This window comes from Vidua macroura, chromosome 2 (assembly GCF_024509145.1).
Source record: "Vidua macroura isolate BioBank_ID:100142 chromosome 2, ASM2450914v1, whole genome shotgun sequence".
Classification (NCBI taxonomy): Eukaryota; Metazoa; Chordata; class Aves; order Passeriformes; family Viduidae; genus Vidua; species Vidua macroura.
Genome location: NC_071572.1, coordinates 73598924 through 73616939, shown reverse-complemented (window position 1 = coordinate 73616939; position 18016 = coordinate 73598924). Strand labels below are relative to the sequence as shown.

At 50.3% G+C, this 18016-nt stretch overlaps 2 protein-coding genes across 4 annotated transcripts; both read right to left on the bottom strand.

Moving 5' to 3' along the window:
* TPI1 (triosephosphate isomerase 1) lies at positions 1–2743 on the bottom strand. Its single transcript, XM_053971969.1, has 7 exons — positions 2554–2743; positions 1726–1849; positions 1565–1649; positions 1306–1438; positions 1111–1196; positions 832–919; positions 1–566 (listed from the first exon to the last, which is right to left on the bottom strand). The coding sequence occupies exons 1-7, from the start codon at positions 2663–2665 to the stop codon at positions 448–450; spliced, it is 747 nt and encodes a 248-aa protein (XP_053827944.1). The 5' UTR covers positions 2666–2743; the 3' UTR covers positions 1–447.
* A 124-nt stretch (positions 2744–2867) lies between these two features.
* On the bottom strand, positions 2868–17741 carry USP5 (ubiquitin specific peptidase 5). Of its 3 annotated transcripts, none has more exons than XM_053971138.1 (20): positions 17606–17741; positions 16035–16160; positions 15669–15735; positions 12724–12857; positions 12284–12429; positions 11808–11992; positions 11158–11252; positions 10450–10643; positions 10226–10297; positions 8893–8974; positions 8548–8673; positions 7969–8122; positions 7404–7578; positions 5965–6053; positions 5578–5769; positions 4896–5039; positions 4600–4745; positions 4362–4515; positions 3625–3709; positions 2868–3458 (listed from the first exon to the last, which is right to left on the bottom strand). In XM_053971138.1, exons 1-20 carry the CDS (start codon positions 17711–17713, stop codon positions 3365–3367), a joined length of 2568 nt encoding a protein of 855 aa, XP_053827113.1. In that variant the 5' UTR covers positions 17714–17741; the 3' UTR covers positions 2868–3364. The 3 variants fall into 3 exon arrangements, with proteins under 3 accessions (XP_053827113.1, XP_053827114.1, XP_053827115.1); XM_053971139.1 differs by having other exon boundaries at positions 5647–5769; XM_053971140.1 differs by lacking the exon at positions 17606–17741 and adding an exon at positions 16708–17060.
* Positions 17742–18016: the final 275 nt, after the last annotated feature.

Sequence of the window (18016 nt, the reverse complement as noted above, 5' to 3'; positions counted from 1 at the left end):
TTTGCTTTTTCTGTTTTTCATTTATTGTTCAGTACGGGACACAGGTGAGGTAAGACATCTCACAAGGGTCTAAGCTGACAGGTTCCTTGCTGATGGAGCTGAAGGATGCAAGAGACTGTGGTTCCTTTTTCCTCCTCGCAGCACCAGCGGCCCCCTGTCCCTGCAGGGCTGCAGGGAAAGGGAGAGATACTGGCCAGGTGGGCTGTGAGCTCTGAACAGGTCAATGGCAAACTGAGGATTCAGCTCAGAGGAGACTGTCAAGACTTACTGAGACAGGCTCCTGCTAACAGGACTCCGACGTGGTGGGGGTGGTTAGCAGAACATCTAGAACAATGACTGTGGAGGGGGAAAGCCTCGAGGGAGGTGTCCGTACTGAGATGTGTGCAACAAAAGGTCCCTTCTTGCTTCCACTTCTTTACCACAAGGGACAGCTCCTCATGGGGTGCTTCAGTGTTTGGCATTGATAATATCCACAAACTCTGGCTTGAGAGAAGCTCCACCAACAAGGAAACCATCAACATCATGCTGAGAGGCCAGCTCCTTACAGTTGCTGCCAGTGACAGAACCTAAGGAGGGAGCAGTGTTTTAAGGTCAGATGTGCCAGTTCTAGGAAAATGGGGTCAGGGACTGGCAAGGTACCAGCCACCTCTTGCAGACAGCAAGACTGTCTCCCATTTATCCAAGCAAGCTACCCAAACAAGCTATAAGGTGATTCTTTATGCCCTGAAAGTCAAGAGTTTCCTTGCCAGGGAGAGAATGATGTACAACTGCAGCAACAGGTAGAGAAACTAAGCACGACTGCCCCAGGAAAGTCACTCTAGACTCACTTACCTCCATAGATAATCCTAGTTGACTGAGCAACAGCATCAGACACGTGGCTTTTCAGCCACCCCCGCAGCTTCTCATGAACTTCCTGAGCCTACAACACAACGCAGGAGTCACACTGAGGCCTGAGCCATTCTGCACACAGTTCCCTTCCAAAGACAAGGGAACGGATATTCTCTAAGTCACTAAGAATTTCCAGGAGATTCCCAGTAAGAATCTTCAGGAAGGTTTCCTGAGGGGGAAGGGTCATTTGGTCATTTAATCAGCCACCTCCCCTGCTCATACCTGTTGGGGAGTTGCAGTTTTACCAGTTCCAATAGCCCAAACTGGCTCATAGGCAAGAACCACTTTACTCCAGTCCTTCACATTATCTAGGGAGGAGAGAGAAGGTAGAGGTAAGCACAATACCCCCATACTGGGAAGAGCAGAGCTGGAAAATGGCTAAAAAACCCCAAACCAACCATTTCTTTTTCCTCTTACCAGCAATAGCCTTGGTCTGTTCAAAAACCACCTTCTCCGTTATGCCAGCTTCTCTCTCATCCAGCTTCTCTCCAATACAGGCAATGACTCCAAGGCCCTCAGCCAGAGCGTGAGCCACCTTCTGCCCAATCAACTGGGAATGGAAAGGAAACAAGGCAGCCAATAAAACAGGTTGGAGGCCTGTTTTAAATGCTCACTTTTCTAGTCTCTGCAGACCCATCATAGCTGGACCATGTCTTCATTCTATGAGGCCACTCACCTCATCAGACTCTCCAAAAACATGCCTTCGCTCAGAGTGGCCTAGGATCACCCATGCAGCTCCAATATCCTTGATCATTGCTGGGCTGGGGAGAAAGGAGATGACTCACTGGAGGAAATTCACATCCCAGAGGCACCCTAATGTTACTCATTGGGGCTCACCTGATCTCTCCTGTGAAAGCTCCCTTTGGTACTTTGTAACAGTTCTGTGCTGCCACTGCAATCTTTGCATCGAGCTTCTGACGGGCAAAGTCTAGGTAGATGGCAGGGGCTCCACAAACCACCTCTGCAAGGCAAAGCACCTTGTTACCCTTGTGACAGGAGAAGGGCAGAAACTGTACCCAGCCACTGATCCCAAACCCCAGCCCCAAGAGGTCATCCCTCTCTCCTGGGAAGGCCCCTCCTCACTGACATTTGGGGGCCCCTCTGCCATAGGGCAATCCCTGCTATCCGATGACTCAACAGCAGGGAGGAAAGCCCTATCCAGGGGGCTGGACAGGCGATACCAGACCGACGGCCAGGTCACAGGGGTCCCTTGAAAGTGCCCAAATGAAAGATCGGGTGAGAATCCCACCCTGCAGCCTGGCCTGGCCGAACCGGGAAGAGCCGCACCGGGTTGCGCCTGGGATTATAACCGGGCACGGCGGCGGGGCAGGGGCAGCGCAGCTCGGCTGCAGGGCGGTGCTCCGAGACCCCCGATCCCAGGGTGTGGGGGCCAGTCCAAGGGGAGGCGCGGGGCCCCCGGGCCGCCCGCTCCGCCGGGGTCTCCGGGGATCGGCCGGGGGCGCCCCGGGGGTCGGCCGCACGTGGCGGCCGGGCCCGCAGGAACCCGGATCCGGTTTCGCGGGTATATTTAGCGCCGCTGCCGCGGGGTTATATTTAGGCCCCGCCGCCCTCTGACATTTGCCGCTCCCCCGCCCGGGCCCGGGCCCGGTCCCCGGCTCCGCAGGGCCGTGTGGGACGTGCGCTACGTGCGGGCCGCGCCCTCACCGGTGTCGGCGGAGAGCTTGGCGCCATTCAGCGTGTGGATGAGGTCGCCCAGGCTCTTCTTGTCGCCGTTCATCTTCCAGTTGCCCCCCACGAAGAACTTCCTGGGCGCCATGGCGGGAAGGAGCGAGACCGGGGCCGGCACCGGAGGAGACGCGAAGGTCAACGGCGGCAGCGCAACCGGCGACCGGCGCCCCTTTTATAGCCCGGCGGCGGCCGAGACCACGCCCCCACGCATGCCCCGCCCCGCGGTAGACCCCGCCCCTTGCCCCACCCGCGCTCTCCCGCAGCCAGGCGGGGTCAGACAGGAGCCGGGGGGTATTTCGACTTTTATTTTGTCCCTCGTGTATTTTGGCATGTCAAGGGCACACAAGGGGAAGCGCTGCTCGTGGCCCGCCTTGCTGCCCGCCCCACGCCCCCGCCCGACAGGGCAGGCGGAAGGAACCCCCCCATTCACAAGCCACACGTACACACAAGCCCCCTCCTCTCCTTCCGGACAGCAAGGAGGTGGCATCATCCCACCAAGCAGCGAAGCACTAGGGCTGTGTGTCTCGGGGGTGGGGACAGTGAGGACATTTCCTATAGAAACAGATATTCCCAAACCCCCTTCACTCATGTCCACGGGGGCTCCAGCCCCCAGTCGATCAGTCAGTGAACTCTTGTCTCCCCGTGTCTCCACAGAGAGGCCGTGAAGGGACTGGGGAAAGGAGCAGGGAGGAGAAGGACCCTGCTCCCACCCTCACTGCCCCCACCCCTTCCCCCCCCCGACACTTTCAGCCCACTCTCCCCCCACCACACACAGCAAGAGGATGTTCTAGCTGGGAATCCGCTGATAGAAGTAGATGTAGCCCAGGTCCTTGGGGGGCTTCTCAGAAGCACAGACTTTCTGGTCGTTGTAGATCACCCACCTGCAACAGGCGTAAGAGGAGCTCAGGAATGCCATTCCGTGGTTAAGACACAACTCGACTGCACTCACCTGCTCTCAGCCCCAACCCCTCAAGACCTCTAAAGAAACGGGGCAGGTTGGGGACTTAAACCAGTACCTCAGTTCCCTTACACTGTGGAAATCCTTACCTGCCATCTTTCTTGATGTGACAAACATAATGTCCACACATAGTTGAAGTGCCCATGTGGCTGATGAAGGCAAACAGTTGATATTCTTGAGAGAAGGAGGGAAGAGAGGATTGTCAGGGAAAGAGGAAAGATGTCTTACTCCCCAACACCCTGTGCAAGGCCCTCTCTAAAGAAGGATCCCTGAAGGAAGCTCTGCCGGGTAATAATTTAGAACTGGATCCCCATCAAGTGTGACTGTGAGTGGTCTTCAGGCCAAACATAGAGGGAAATGGGAGATGCTAACTTCTATTTAGCCTTCTCTCTTCCAACTTTTTATTTGGGCCATGGCTGCTGGATGGGTAACGCAGGGGTTTTGCCTCCCTATGGCACCCAGCAGCCAAGCACTACTGGCACAAATTCTGTGCACAAACTGGAACTGCTTTTTTCAGTGGGAACCGAAAGGGCAAAAAAAGCCTCCCAGAACCACTGGATAAAAGCAGCACAGCCCTTCCTGTCTTTCACTTGATGGTACTTCCCCAGCTTCTCTTTTACTGGTTCCCGGGTAATCCTCATCTAGCCTGAAGGGTCTAGACTACTTTGCCATTCCTTCCCTCTTCGTCCCCGCTTCCACCTCTACAACCAGACCAGCTCTGCAATAGCTGCTGCTGCTAAAACCTGCAGTACTGCATGGATCAGGAATGACAAAGTAATCCTGAGTTTGCACTCCAAAATCCATGTTCCTATGGCTTGGAACTCACTTCCAGGCCCATCGCGCACTTTGGGACCCACAGGGATGGATTCAGAGATGGACTCAGCTGCTGAGCGCCCCTCTGAGATATCCATAGCAGCTTCTGCATCGAGGTCATCAATGTGACTAAAGATCCAATCCACTGCACGCTCCAGACTGTTGTTCTGGAAGGAAGAAGACGACAGTGAACTTGAGAATTCCTGTTCCTGAGAAAATCCTTGCACTCTGATGTCACCCGTGCCTCTCACCGTGGCTCTAAGCGCTTTCATTGCCTGGTCCCGGGAGAAGCCCATGGAGACAATGGTGGCCACACTGTCTTCTGAAGGAGGGTCTGGGCAGGCAATAGTTGACCCTGGCCCACTGGATCCAGGGAGAACTAATGGGTTAGCAAAGTCTGCAGCAGGAAACACAACACAGCTCAGAGTAATCAGATCTCTCCAAGAGGGTACAGCCCAAGTCCAAACTACTTCAGTTTTCCACTGTGGTAGTAGGACACAAGAACAGCCCAGAAGCAGTAAGTTTCACCATGGCCATGGCCTCATACCTGGATCGTCCATATGTGACATGACCCAGTTCATGGCCGCCTCAACCCCACTATTCCCTGTGTAATACACGGCTTTGCGGCAGGCATCCATGGGAAAGCCCATTTCCACTAGCTGGATAATCACCGACTCATCCAGCATGGGTGCTGTGGGGAGACAGAAGTTAGAGACGCCCACTCCCACCCATCCCTGCTGGCTCCATTTCGTCTCATGTCACACAGCCTCCAAAGCCACCGCTTCCTAGCTTTATTTCACACCACCTTCCATCTCTTGGCTTTTCTCAGCCACCTTTCTTCTTCAGAAGAGCAGTCTCACACACAGGCAAAGAACAAAATGATTCAACCCATGAACTTGGGAGCACTGGCTCTTCCCTAGGCTCTGAACCCGACCTCCCACTGTGGTTTGTGAAAATCAAATACCCCTACCAATTAAATCCTGTATAAATCCCAGCTCTGTCTCCTCTAAATGCACCAGACATGCCACCCCATCTTGCACAGAACAGGAATCAACAAACCCCCTTGCATAACACCCTTGCATAACAGGCATGCAAGGGAGGCAGCTGGCAATCGCAGACAAAAGGACAGGGAAAGTCTGAGCAAGTGGGAAACTGCTAGCATGGGACACAAGGCAAGGAGAGCAAGGAAATGAGTCAGGCATCAGGAAGAGAGGAGGAGAATCACTAACATGTCGGAGAGGAGAAGTGAGGGGAGCAGAAGGAGTCGTCGTCCTCGTTGCCATAGAACCCCAGGCTACCTTTGGGCTCATCTGGTGTCACCAGTGGGGGTGCGATGTCTGGCATTTCTTCTTCTCCTTCCTGCAGCCCCGTTCCCTGCAGTGCAGAGATATCCAGCTCCTCTGGCATTTCAATGGAAACATCTGCAAGATATGGTCTTGCTCAGCCTCCACACAGGGGCAGAAACAAAGGACTCAGCTGGGAGATCTAGAAGGGTAAGTCCCTGGGGATGCCTGCAGCAACTTTTGGGATAGTTACTTTCCTCCTGGCAGTAGTGACCACAATATCCATATGTGACTCCCAGTACCTATATGCTCTGTACTTCTCATACTCCTTACCGAGCTTTTTGGGCACCCAGTCCAGACCGAAAGTGAACTTCTTGATCTGGATGACCAGATAATCTGGGAAAGAGGCGAACCGTGTCGTTCTGAAAGAGACACGTAATATTTTTAAGTACCTGGTCAGCAAAGATTGAGGGTATCTAGCTGATCCAAGAAATAACTGAGTAGGACAGAGCCATGTCCTGAGCAAGTTGGGGGATACATCTGTCTGTGCAGCTCTTCTGTGCTGAGCTTAAAGCTCCTCAAACACAGAACCATTTCTAAGGCAGAAGCCCTGACAAGATGAGATGGAATGCAAATCTTGGAGATGAGAAAAAAGTACATATTCTCTACCTTCCAATCCTGTATTTTACAAGCCTGGTCAGATTTTGTTTAATTAAAAGTCTAACCCTTAAGGAATGTAATGGAAATAATATCTTTTATTAGAGCAACCTGCAGGATTAGATACACCTGCAGGAACTGTCAAGCTTTCAAGCACAAGAGCACTTTTTTGGATATGAAACAGAAGCAGTGAATTTTAAGTTAATCAAATTCAGTTAAACATTATTTAGTTAGACTGTTTGAGAGGGAAAGTGTCTGGAAGCTATGAAACAGAGGGGAATGTTTGTGAAGGGAGAAGGACCTGTAAGTGAGACAGATACTCATTACCAGGTGATAATTGCAACATTCTGTAGAACTAAATTAAGCGACAGTAAAGTGTTTGAATACAACTCAGTAAAAATTAAAACAAAATGTTACTTTTCAATGTGATGTTTGTTTATAGTAGCTATTGCTTAATAATGGAGTATTTTTTAAATAATTTAATTAATTAATCCATTAATAATGGAGTATAGAAAAGCACTTCCAACTCTTTGGTGACTTTCATTGCAAAAGAACACCCAGCATCACAGCAGAAAGCTGCTTACATTTGTAATCTTGTCACTTCAACTTTGCACAACGTTGCATGTGCTACAAGCAGTGAGAAAAATTAAAGCTGTTTTTTAAACCTTGCTACTAGCATTTCAACTAGCATTCTTTCAGAGAACTCACGCATCTGTTACACTCAAGTGTTCTGCTCAAATCTTCACAGCTTAAAACTTGAAGAAATTTTAGAGATAGTGCAAGATCAGCATCATCATACAGTCAGTACAGATTTCAAAGCTAAATTTTAACTTTACAGTAAAAACCACTAGTTTTCTGAACTATCACTGTGTTTTCATAGCCCCTCAGCAACTGAAATCTGATGGCTAGGACTTCACTAGCACTGCTGTTATGCCTACTGAGGGTAACCACCTCAGCACTGATGGACTGATACCCTCTCTGCTTCAATGTTCTATGGACCCAGGGTGTGGAAGACTACAAAGCTTCAGTAATGGTTCTTCCCCCAAGCCACTACAAGAAGTCCTCAGAGATGCAGCTATGGCCAGTTCATCACAGCTTAGCTGACACACACTTACTTGAGAGCCACAGACTTGGCCTGCAAGGCTGTGCTCCAGAAATCATCCACCTGCTCTGGAGCTCCATAGGCCTCTAGGCAGGAGCTGAAAGGCACCTTGGCTCGCACCAGCTCAGGCAGCGGCTGCTTCTCCTCCTCTGCCTGCCTCTTCTTCTCCTCATATTCCAGCAGTTCATCTAGAGAATAAAGCAGGGGAGTCAAGGACCACCTCTAGGTACCTACAAAGCGACTGGTGTAAGCCACACCCAGAGGCAGAGCAGGTCTATAGATACACGCCACCAAGCACAGAGCACAGCTTCCAGAGCACGGCTCCAAATCTGCAGTCACTCCTGTTTTGCTGCTGAATCACAGCCCAGCTTGTGGTGGCTGAGGGAGAGGCTCTAGAGGGACATCACCGTGTCACACCACCTTTGAAGAAATCAGCCCAATCCCACAAAAGCAGGAGAAGGACCTGGCCTCGGAAGTAGCAAAGAAGTCCCTTTCTCATTTAAGGAGTTCTGTAAGAATAGTATAATATACAAACATAGGGCTTGCTACTACTGTTCTGGTGTTGGCACATTACTGACCTTTGTTGAGTGCAGCATCCATGGGCACAGGCAGCTGCATAATATAGTCCACTCGCTGGGTATATTTCACCTTTTCTGTGGCCAGGCACTTCAGCTTCTCCTCCACCAGAAAACGGAAGACCTCGTTAGGGTTCTCCGAGCTGCGGCAGTTCCTCTGAAGAAGGAGAAATTAGAAGGACAGATGTAACATCAGAATGGCAGAAAAAACAAACTGCAGTAACACTGATGTTGCCCAGCACACGGCTGAAGAGTATTCACTTTCGTACCCAGTACCAGCAAAGAGGAAAAACTAAAGCCAGCTTCTGTACTCCAGGAAGCCATGGCATTCCTGCTCCTACAGAAGAAACTTTACACCTCCAGCTGTGCCACTCCCAAAAAAGATTTCTCCATGGAATCAGCTCTGAAAACATGGCCAAGCACCTCTCCTTCTCCACCCTGGCAGGTGCTAGACAGCCCATTTCCCTGTGTTCTTTCCCTCTGTCTGACTGCCAGCTTCTCACCTCCACTCCTCACCCCTTGCTGTATGAAGACAATCAAGCTGGACTTTTCCATGATTTGTCAGATAGACTCAACCATTACCTCCACCATGTTGATGAAGTGCAGAAAGAATTCCTGGGCATCCTGCTGTCGGTTAGTGGAAAATTCTGGGTGCCCCTTCCCGATGAGGGACTTAAACATGCGTGGAGCAATACCATTTTGCATACCCTGCAAAGAACAATGTGGAAGAGGAAGATGGTCATAATTTGCCAAGCATGTGTCCTGGTAGATAGCTCTCTATTCTTAGCCATGCTTTTCTTCAGGTGACAGGCCTTGCAACAAGCCCCAGCACATGTCTTCAGAAAGGGTTCTCCCTCCTTTGCCACGTAGCACACACAATACCTCATGCAATACATGCATCAAAAGGATGCCATATCCAAGCCTCACCTTCTGATCAGGCTGCTGCTCCCCATCTGCAGAAGCTGGCCTTGAATACTCCCCAGAAAGCAGTCCATGGCCCAGTTTGGCTCTGGAATAACAAAGTCACTGTTAGTATCAATGTTTCTTCAACCTCACATGCTCCAGGAGCCACATTAACCCATCCAGATTTAACACTGCCATGAGCTGTCAGTCTCACAGATAACAGCTTTCTCTGCTGCACCAGGCAAGATTATCTTATTGTGGTCTGCTCTCTGGCCCCTGGAGACATCACTGACTTCAAAGTTACCAGGACTTTAGGGTGCCAATCTCAACCACTGCTTGCACACTGAGTAGAACATGAAGGAACAGCTGATGCTGAGCCACACAGCAGCTGCGCAGCAGCCAAGCTGAGCTGCAGCCTGATGAGGGGAACGGAGCAGTGTCTGACTGTGCAGGAGACAACAGGGCACAGAGAAATTGTCTGAGCCAGAAATAGCACTGCTGTGAGCACACTGATCACGTTTTCCCACAGGAAAGATTGACTGCATCAGGCACTTAATGGACAACAGTATGTGTTCAGCAATTTACTCCTACGCTCAGACCCTCCTGCTATTCCATTTCACTCCAGTCCTTCCCCATCATTACTGCCATATTGCCATTTGTCTGGAACCAAACCTTACCAATTCCTCCCTTTGCCCAGGCAATCATCTTTCTGGCTGTCTCACCTTAATCCCCTCTCAGTGAACACCTCACTCCAGGCTGCCCAAATTTAGAATCCTCCCATACCACTGACCTCCCTCCACAAATGCCACCTTCCATTCCTCCACCCCAAACTTCCACATGCTTGTTTGAAAGCAGCTGCAGCACAGACATGACATACTTAAAATGCAACTCCCTCCCAAATCTTGTGTTCCTTCTTCTGCACATTCTCCACACTTGAGGGAAGCCTCTTTAAGCATACATAAGTTATCCATTGAGAATAAAGCTGCCTAAATGTATGTATCCCCTTTACAATCTCCCTCCATTGAAGACAGCAAGCCCCTTTTAACTGTTATGCAGACAGAAGCTGTCTCCCAGAAATCCCCCCAGTTTAACAGGCATAACACACATAATACATTTCAGAGCCTCTCATGAACACAGGCTGCACTCTGTCCTCTCCATCTAGGGCATTCAGCTCAACTTCCTTGGCTTAGATCCTTATTGATCACTGAGGATCAGTGTCTCTGGTGACAGGCAAGGAAAGAGAGGTGAGGCTTGAGGGAGAACCCTGAGGGAGGTGAGGCTTGAGGGAGCAAAGCAGCACAGAGGGGATGCATCCAGGCAGTCTCAGCCTTCCTTCTCTCACCAAAATTCTACGTACACTTGTGTGCTGAAATCCTGCGTGGGGTCCGAAGGTGCACTTTGGAATATCTTCTCCAGCTTGTCAACATACCTGCAGAGCAAAGCAGAGCAATCTAAGGGATATGCAGCTTCATCTGGTAAAAATGCAGTTCTGAGCATGACTACTGCAACAGAAGCTCCCAGCTCTAGGGGACCTTTGTACTGATCCCAGACTAATGGAAAGGAGTGATTAAGCTCACTTACTTTCTCTGGAAGTCTGGGATACTGAACAGCACCTGCATGACAGAATTGAGGTAGCAACTGTTGCCCAGATTACGGATACCAGTGTACCCAGGCCCATAGAGGGGCTTGAGTTGAACGCCAGACTCCTGGATGAGCTCCCACTCTCCAATGCGCTGGTTCATGTCTATTTCCAGTTCTGTCATCGTCTTGTCTGTCTGCAGAGGGAAAGAACAGGAAAATCCTCAAAGAGGACTCAAGGCAACATCAGAGGTGTGAAAAGTGCAATGCTGTAGAGAAACAGAGTCAAATCCATTCTGTTTTACTCTATAAGTAGAGGAGGAAGAAACAAGAGTTGTTTCCATATATATGAATACCTGAGACAGAAAGAGGAGGAGAAAGAAATATGGGAGAAATCTGAACCATTCCCTAGAAAGAGGCATGGAAACTACACACTAACAAAAAAAAAACCTCAGCACCTGGGAGCCCCCTGCCCACAGTACTGACACATAACCCCAGGGAAATAATCCTGAGGGACATGAAAGAAAAGCAAAAAAGGCAATTAAAGAAGAGAGGCAGATAAGACAACCCTCTGTGTGACAAAAAAAAATAAAAAGGGTTTCTTGACCAGGAATGGTTCTGCATTGCCACAGAAAGTTGGAATCCAGCAATGACACCCCAGAGTGCTTCTCTCTCCCTCTGGGCCTACGGAGGACACCACTTCCTCCTCACCTTCTGCATCTTGAGCATGTCAATCCCAAAGTGTGCCAGGTGTTCTGCCAGGTTGGGATCCAACACCATGTCATCCTCATCATAGGAGTAGACATCTGTGCAGGAAAACAGGAAAAAAAGTAACTTATAATGGCCTGTGATCTCAAATTCACAGCTGGATGAAGAAAGTGCTCGGAACTGGGAGTTTTGACAAACTGAGCCATTGGGCTTTCTGCCCTTTCTCAGCAGAGTAACATAACAGACAGAATACTGAGATTCCTCCTAAACATGTGACAAGACAACTTTGTCACCAATCAGGGTACAGAGGTACTTATGCCAGGAGTAATGAAAGTGGGTTACTGTGCCATATACTCTACGCTCAGGATTTGAACACAGGATTCTCTGATAAGCACCCCAACACAGAAAATCAGATGGCAACCTGGATAACTATTCTAAAAGCTCCCAATTACAAGGGAGGGGCAGAGAAAGGCAAGATTTTTTTTATCAGCTCTTTCTTTGCCTCACACAAGAAGCAGGTCAGAGTGGGAAAGTTCACAATGGGATGATACTGCATGTTCCAGGTCACAAGACTGCCAACACCACCCTGATACCTGCAAGACATCAGGGCCTGAGAGGTGCCTGGCATCCCTAACCCTGGGAGGGGTTCTCACCAGCCCCATCAGGAGTAATTGTTCCCAGTTTCACAGCCAGCGGGTAGCCGGTTTCTCGGTAGTGCTCGACTGCGTGGTTGTTGCCACCACTGCCATCAAAGTAGCGCCGACCACAGAGGATGGCTCCATCGGTCATATTCAGCCACAGGTTCTCCTTCATGTCACACTTGCTGCACTTCCAGCCACTATTGACAAGGAACAGAGAAAAAGAGATCAGAGGGAAAACCTCTGGGTTCTACCTCCCAAGCCCTCGCCACTGCTGCCCACTGCAACATCCACAGTATAAAGCAATCTCATTACTCTTCTACTACAGAACACTGAGAATCCTGATATACTCTAGTGTGCCACCTCCCCTGAGTCTACTGTGACAAGGCACACTCGGAGACTCACAAAAGAAGTCTCATCTGCTCTGCAGCCCGGCACAGAAGAAGGGCCTGGGACACAAGTGACACAGCAAGTTCCAGAACTATGCTCACCACGGTGGGATGCGGACATCATTCTGAAGCTGGTGCAGGGAAAAAGCATGTTTGGAAACACGTCGAACCTCCCCATCCCAAGCCTGCACCTCCTGCTTCCGTGAGGCTGAATCTGCTGTCAGGATGGCCTCAATCGCACTGGCAATCTGGAATCAGGACAGCAGGAGAAAACATGAAGGGCTGGCCTACCACAGTTAAGGGCACAAGAAGCTTCCATGACACTCCACATTTAGGCAAGTCAGTTGGGACTTTTGGAGCCTCAGTCACACACAAGCCAGAACTCTGTAATATACAGCACTGTGCAAGTGCAGAGTAATCATGATGACTGCCAGCTGAGACTTCACAGCAGCTCTGCAGGATCCCTTTTACAGGGCAGTTTCCTTCTCTGTAATAGTACATTTCTTCATCAACAGTAAACACAGCCCTCCACCCAAGCATACCCTGTCTTTGACCATGTCTGGTAGTCCCTCTAGCCCATCACGTGGAATATCCAAATGGTCTGGCAAAATTACTATTTTTACATCTTCATCATATTCAAACTTTTCTTCTGTGATGTCAAATCCACCTTCTACACCTACAAGAAGAAAAAACATTGTAGTAACAGGTGAAACCAAAGAGCTTGAAAAGCTTCTTTCCCCACAGCTTACATGAGATAAGGCACCATGACTAAGACAACGATCTAAATCAGTGATCCACAATCTTTTTTCCACTTCTGGATCCCAGACCTTCTGCTGGTGCTGTGGACTTCAGAGGAACAATTATAAGCCTAGTGACAATAGATTTTGCTTTCCCCAGATCTTTTTACAGATGCTTAAAAACAGTCTCCAGACTCTGGCTACAACTAGGAAGAAAACCAAACCTCCCCTAGAGAGGCATTGGCCAGAAGAGAGCCAAGATAAAGCCCCGGTGTTCAACCTTAACCAGAATAGTCAAGACAATAAATGGAGATGTGCATGAAGAGATCATCTTGTAAGCCAGGGCAAAGGTCAGGTCTATCAGCATCTTTAAGAAGCCTGCCTCTCTTTCTTGCCTTTTCCAGATAGTCTAGAGTCCTGCACTCAAGCAAGAAGAACCAGGAGCTCCTCTGCAACCAGAACACCCAGAACTGCAGAAAAAGTCTGAGCAAAGGTATAGCGATAGTAGTTACTATGCACACATAGCTGTGCTTTCCAAAGGTTGCACCACAAACTGGAGATCCATACATAAAAGTTTATTTGCCAGTTGTAAAGAGTCATCATGGATGCTCACCAAAACATCTGCAGTTTCTGCAGATTTCCTCACCTACAGTTTTTGGACTATGTAGGTACTCAGAGGAAAAGCTTGGCCTTCTCTGTTCTGCAGGTATTCACATCCTACATCCCAAAAGGAAACAGGCAGAAGACACATGGCTTATTAGCAGCCTAAACCCCCTGTGTTTTTAAACTGAATTTCCTTTGTTTCTGGAAAAATTGCATGCTGTGATTGCAATAATCTCTGCAATAAATATCTGAACATCTGCAGCTGCAACAAATCTCTGAAGGGAATAAAAGCGTTTGCTGCTCAGTGCTTCTGCCTCAAGAATCCTGTGTGCAACACAGCTCTGATAATCACTTCTGTATTTCCTTAAAACCTCCTTGTCAAAAACATCCAGTCCCATGACATCTCCTGCAACTCCTTCCTTAGATACTTACAATTTTTACACTATGCTATGTACAAACTGCTATGTATGAACACAATGATTTTAGAAAACAGTCACCAGCATCATGCAACAACATACCTAGATAATCCTCTTCTGTGCCTCTTCAGCACAGCCCAGAGATTTCCTGTCACGACTTCATAGAGTAAAGCAATACACAACCCCCCAGGGCATTACACAATTCCTGAACCCTAAGCAAACTAAACCAGACTGGTGAGGTCCCCTCAGGTAGTTATGTGAACCTTCTGAGGCTCCAGATGAGGAAGAGGGTCTATAGCCACCAGCTTGCTCTGAGGTACAATGCCTCCCTTTCCAGGGTGGTACCTAAGCACTACACACCACAAAAGTCCATCAACCAACATGCAGGCATAGGAGGCAAGCACTGTAGATCTTTTCTTGTTCTTGAGAGAGGAACGTGAGGAACAGAGAGATCAAGGGCGACATTTCGTTTGCAAATCTTTCTAGTACTTTAAAAAAATCTCCCGTGTCAGGATTAGCTATACCACCACAGTTCAGCTAAAACAAAGATAAAAAAAAACTTCTCCTGAACTTGAGACCATTGTCTCACAGGGCTAATACTTTTTTTTATTGTCTCCTGCTCCATTCACACCACTAAGCTGTTATTACAGGCAGGTATCTGCCGACCCACTGACAACACTTGTTGCAAGACCTTTGTAGAATTCAGGATGGAGAAATAACTCATAATGCAGACCAGGCCTCATCTCTCCCAAAGCAGCATAATCATATATATACATAAAAGCACTGGCTATCTGAAGAAACAGAGACTCCAGCCTCAATTATGCCAGAAGTGATCTATGGGGATCTATTCAGCTCACCAGCAAAACAGGGAGCAGCTGCCAGTCTTAATAGTGCCGTTTGTGCTCTGGCAGTAGACGAGTCACTGGGCGTTTACACCAGGGAAAAAGTGAGCCAAAATCAAGACATTCACAGTCCAGATTCTGGATTTCCCTCTAGTGGTCAGCTTCCAGCAAGCCAAGAACCTTTTACTGCTACAAATGTTCCTGTCCCTTCCTTTATGTGTCTCCATAATGGCTCAGAAATTACCAGCTGAGACTGCTCCAAATAAGCAGTATCTCCACTGATTGCCACGACAGCCCTCACAGGCGGTGAAAGACTGGCCTTGTTCTTCTAAAAAAAGGAATATTTAAAATAGTTTTTATGTTTTAATGTTCATATGTATTTCCTCCACTATCAGCCTTGTAACACCTAATGAACCAAAAATGTTAATGCAGCATTTCCCATTAATTTCTTTCTCGTCTATATCAATAATGCTAGTTCAATATCAGAGGAGTTTAAAAAATAGTTTACCTGCCAGGACCTTCAAACTTACTTTTCTCAGACATACATTTTCTCAAACTTACTTCAGCCCCATGCTGGGCACATTGTGTTTAAGCAACAGTCCCAGTCTGGTGATCCCCACACTAAGCTGAGCCAGGCATGCGGGATCACGGCAGAGGATAAAAAACGTATTTATCCACGGAAAACAAGATGCACCTTTGGACACAAAACACAACTACCACCTTAATGACTGTTCTACAGAAACTGCTCACCCAAGACACACTGGAAAACATGAAGTCTGAATTTGGCCAGGGATACTAGCCAAGAAGGGTAAAGCAAAAGAGACAAACCAAGCAGCTCCAGAGGACTGGCTGAACACAGGGACCATACAGTACATAGGCGCTTCCTTACCAATAGCCAAGCGAGTTGGTTTCTTCCTTGGGGGGTCCCCAGCACTGGAATTGGTGTCTTCTTCCTTCTGTGGCATTGAGAAGAAATAGGGAAATTAGAGTTAAGGGGACAGGCACGCTGTGGCAAGCCTTAGGGATTGAAATCAAGCTACTCTGAAAACAGAATGAAACCAGGCAGAAATAACGTTGGCAATCCATACAACAACTCAGCATAAGCAGAACTGAAGCACTGGTGTCCCTCAATTCACCAGGAAAAACAACAGCTGTATCTCAGGAGAGAAAACTCTGTATCTGATGGAATACAAAGACACAGCCCAGCTCTCAATTTCAGAACAAGTTTGAGCATATGTATTTTAATTTTTTTTACCGGTTTACGTGTCCTTTTGAGGTGCAGGTAGACCCTCTGGCCTGTTTTCTGATAGTGCTTTTCCACATACTGCTTCCCAAAGCCCAGGAACGTGTTCATGCAGATATACAAGCCACCATCTGACTCCTGGAAGGAAGGACAAAACTGAAGGGAGGTGGTAAGGAATGGCATTCCAGCTACTAGGATAGGCATGGCAGACTAGTCATTATTCGTTAAGTCATGGCAACAGCTCATTCCTACACAGCAGCCACAAGTAGCTAGTAAGAAATAGGATGGCAAGCCCCAGCCTGGCTGTCCCAGAAGAACAGGTACTCCTGTCATGATGATGTATTTAAAAAACTATTTGTGTGGTCATTTATGGCAGGATGCTACCAAATCAGGAAAGCCTGAGTTTCCACAAGAGTTTATCTTGTAAAAGGCCCCTAGCACACACAGTTTACAAGTTCAGAGCATGGTACAATCATTACCAGCAAAACTGTGGCACCCTGTCCAAACGCGTGACTCCCAGTGCCATAGGGAATGCTGCCAAGCTACAGTGTGAGGAAGGTTGACAGGCCACTGTTTACTTTTGCTGTTGTGTTCAAAAGCTTGTGAGCAGCTTGGAAACAGATACAGAATGCGCCCCCACCATCCCATCAGCAGCTGGAAAACACCACACTCATTCAGCAGATACCCTTTTCAAACTGAAGGGGCAGGGAACCCAAATGCAGAGGCTGGAAAGGAGGGAGGCCACGAAGAAGCTTTCAGAAGCTGCTGGGACTGAGACAGAATGGGCAGTGCAGGGTCAGGCATCACTGTGGAGCTCGGGGAGAGAAAGAGGGCCAGGATGCCATGTGCTGCTGCCTCGAAGGACCCGTATCTTCCAGTTGCAGCCCATTTCTGCCGGGCTAGGGCTCAGCCCGGACGGGCACCCGTGAAGAAGCTGAAGGGGCACCTCGCCCTCCCGCAGCCTTCGCCGCCCCTTAGGTCCACTTAGGCCGAGCAGGGTTAGCGCAGGAAGCGCAGGGATGTCAGCGGGGTGGAGATGGCTGGAGAAGGGACCACTGCCATCTTAATGACACAGCACTGCCTCGCCCCCCGCCTGCCGGGCCACGCTGCGCGGCCGAGGCCGGGGAGGTGGCTCAGACCCAGGCAGGGCGGGACCCCCGGCCCGCCCCCCCCCCGCCGCCGAGGGCGGGCCCGGGACGCGCCCGACCCCCCGCCCCCCGCTGGACTACAAGTCCTGGCGGGCCCCCGCACGGAGGGTTCGGGCTGGGGGCGCTCCCTCTCCAGGGATGCCGACGGGCCGGGCCGCCGCTGATCGGGGCGAGAGCCCTGCCCACGCCCGCCCCGGCCTCAGAACTACAGCCCCCAGCGCGCAGCGGGCGGGCGGGGCGCGCCGCGGGGCACGCCGGGCACAGTAGTCCGCGAGGGCCCTACGCGCCGCCCGGGAACGGCCGCCGCGGCCACCGGGGAACCACAAATCCCATGAGGCCCCGCGCAGGCTGCGCCCCGGCTGGCGGCGGGGTGGGAGCTGGCCGCGGCGGGAGCAGCCCGAGACGGCGGGCGGGCCGGCGGCGGGGCGCGCTTACCGGCGTGTCGAAGGAGAAGGCGCACTCGTCCTTGTGGACGCGGTCGCCGGCCTTGGGCACCCGGATGGACGGCAACACCGACAGAAGCGCCTCGCTCAGCTCCGCCATGACAGCGGCTCACCGCGGCACCGCCCACAGCCCCGCCCCGCCCAATCGCAGCCCAGCGCGGTCAGGCGGGTCCTAACCAATCGGCAGCGAGGCTGGAGGCCGGACTCGCCGTGCCGATCCGCCGGCTCGTCCAATCGCAATCGCCCTCCGGCCATCGCGGGAGGCGGTGCCGGGCTTCTCGTCCAATAACGACGTAATGAGAGGCGAGGGGGCGGGTCTGTCTCGGAAGATTGACAGCGGGGCGAGGCGGGACATGACGGGCGGGGACCGCGGAGCCGACGGGCTGGCGGGGCGGGGAGGTGG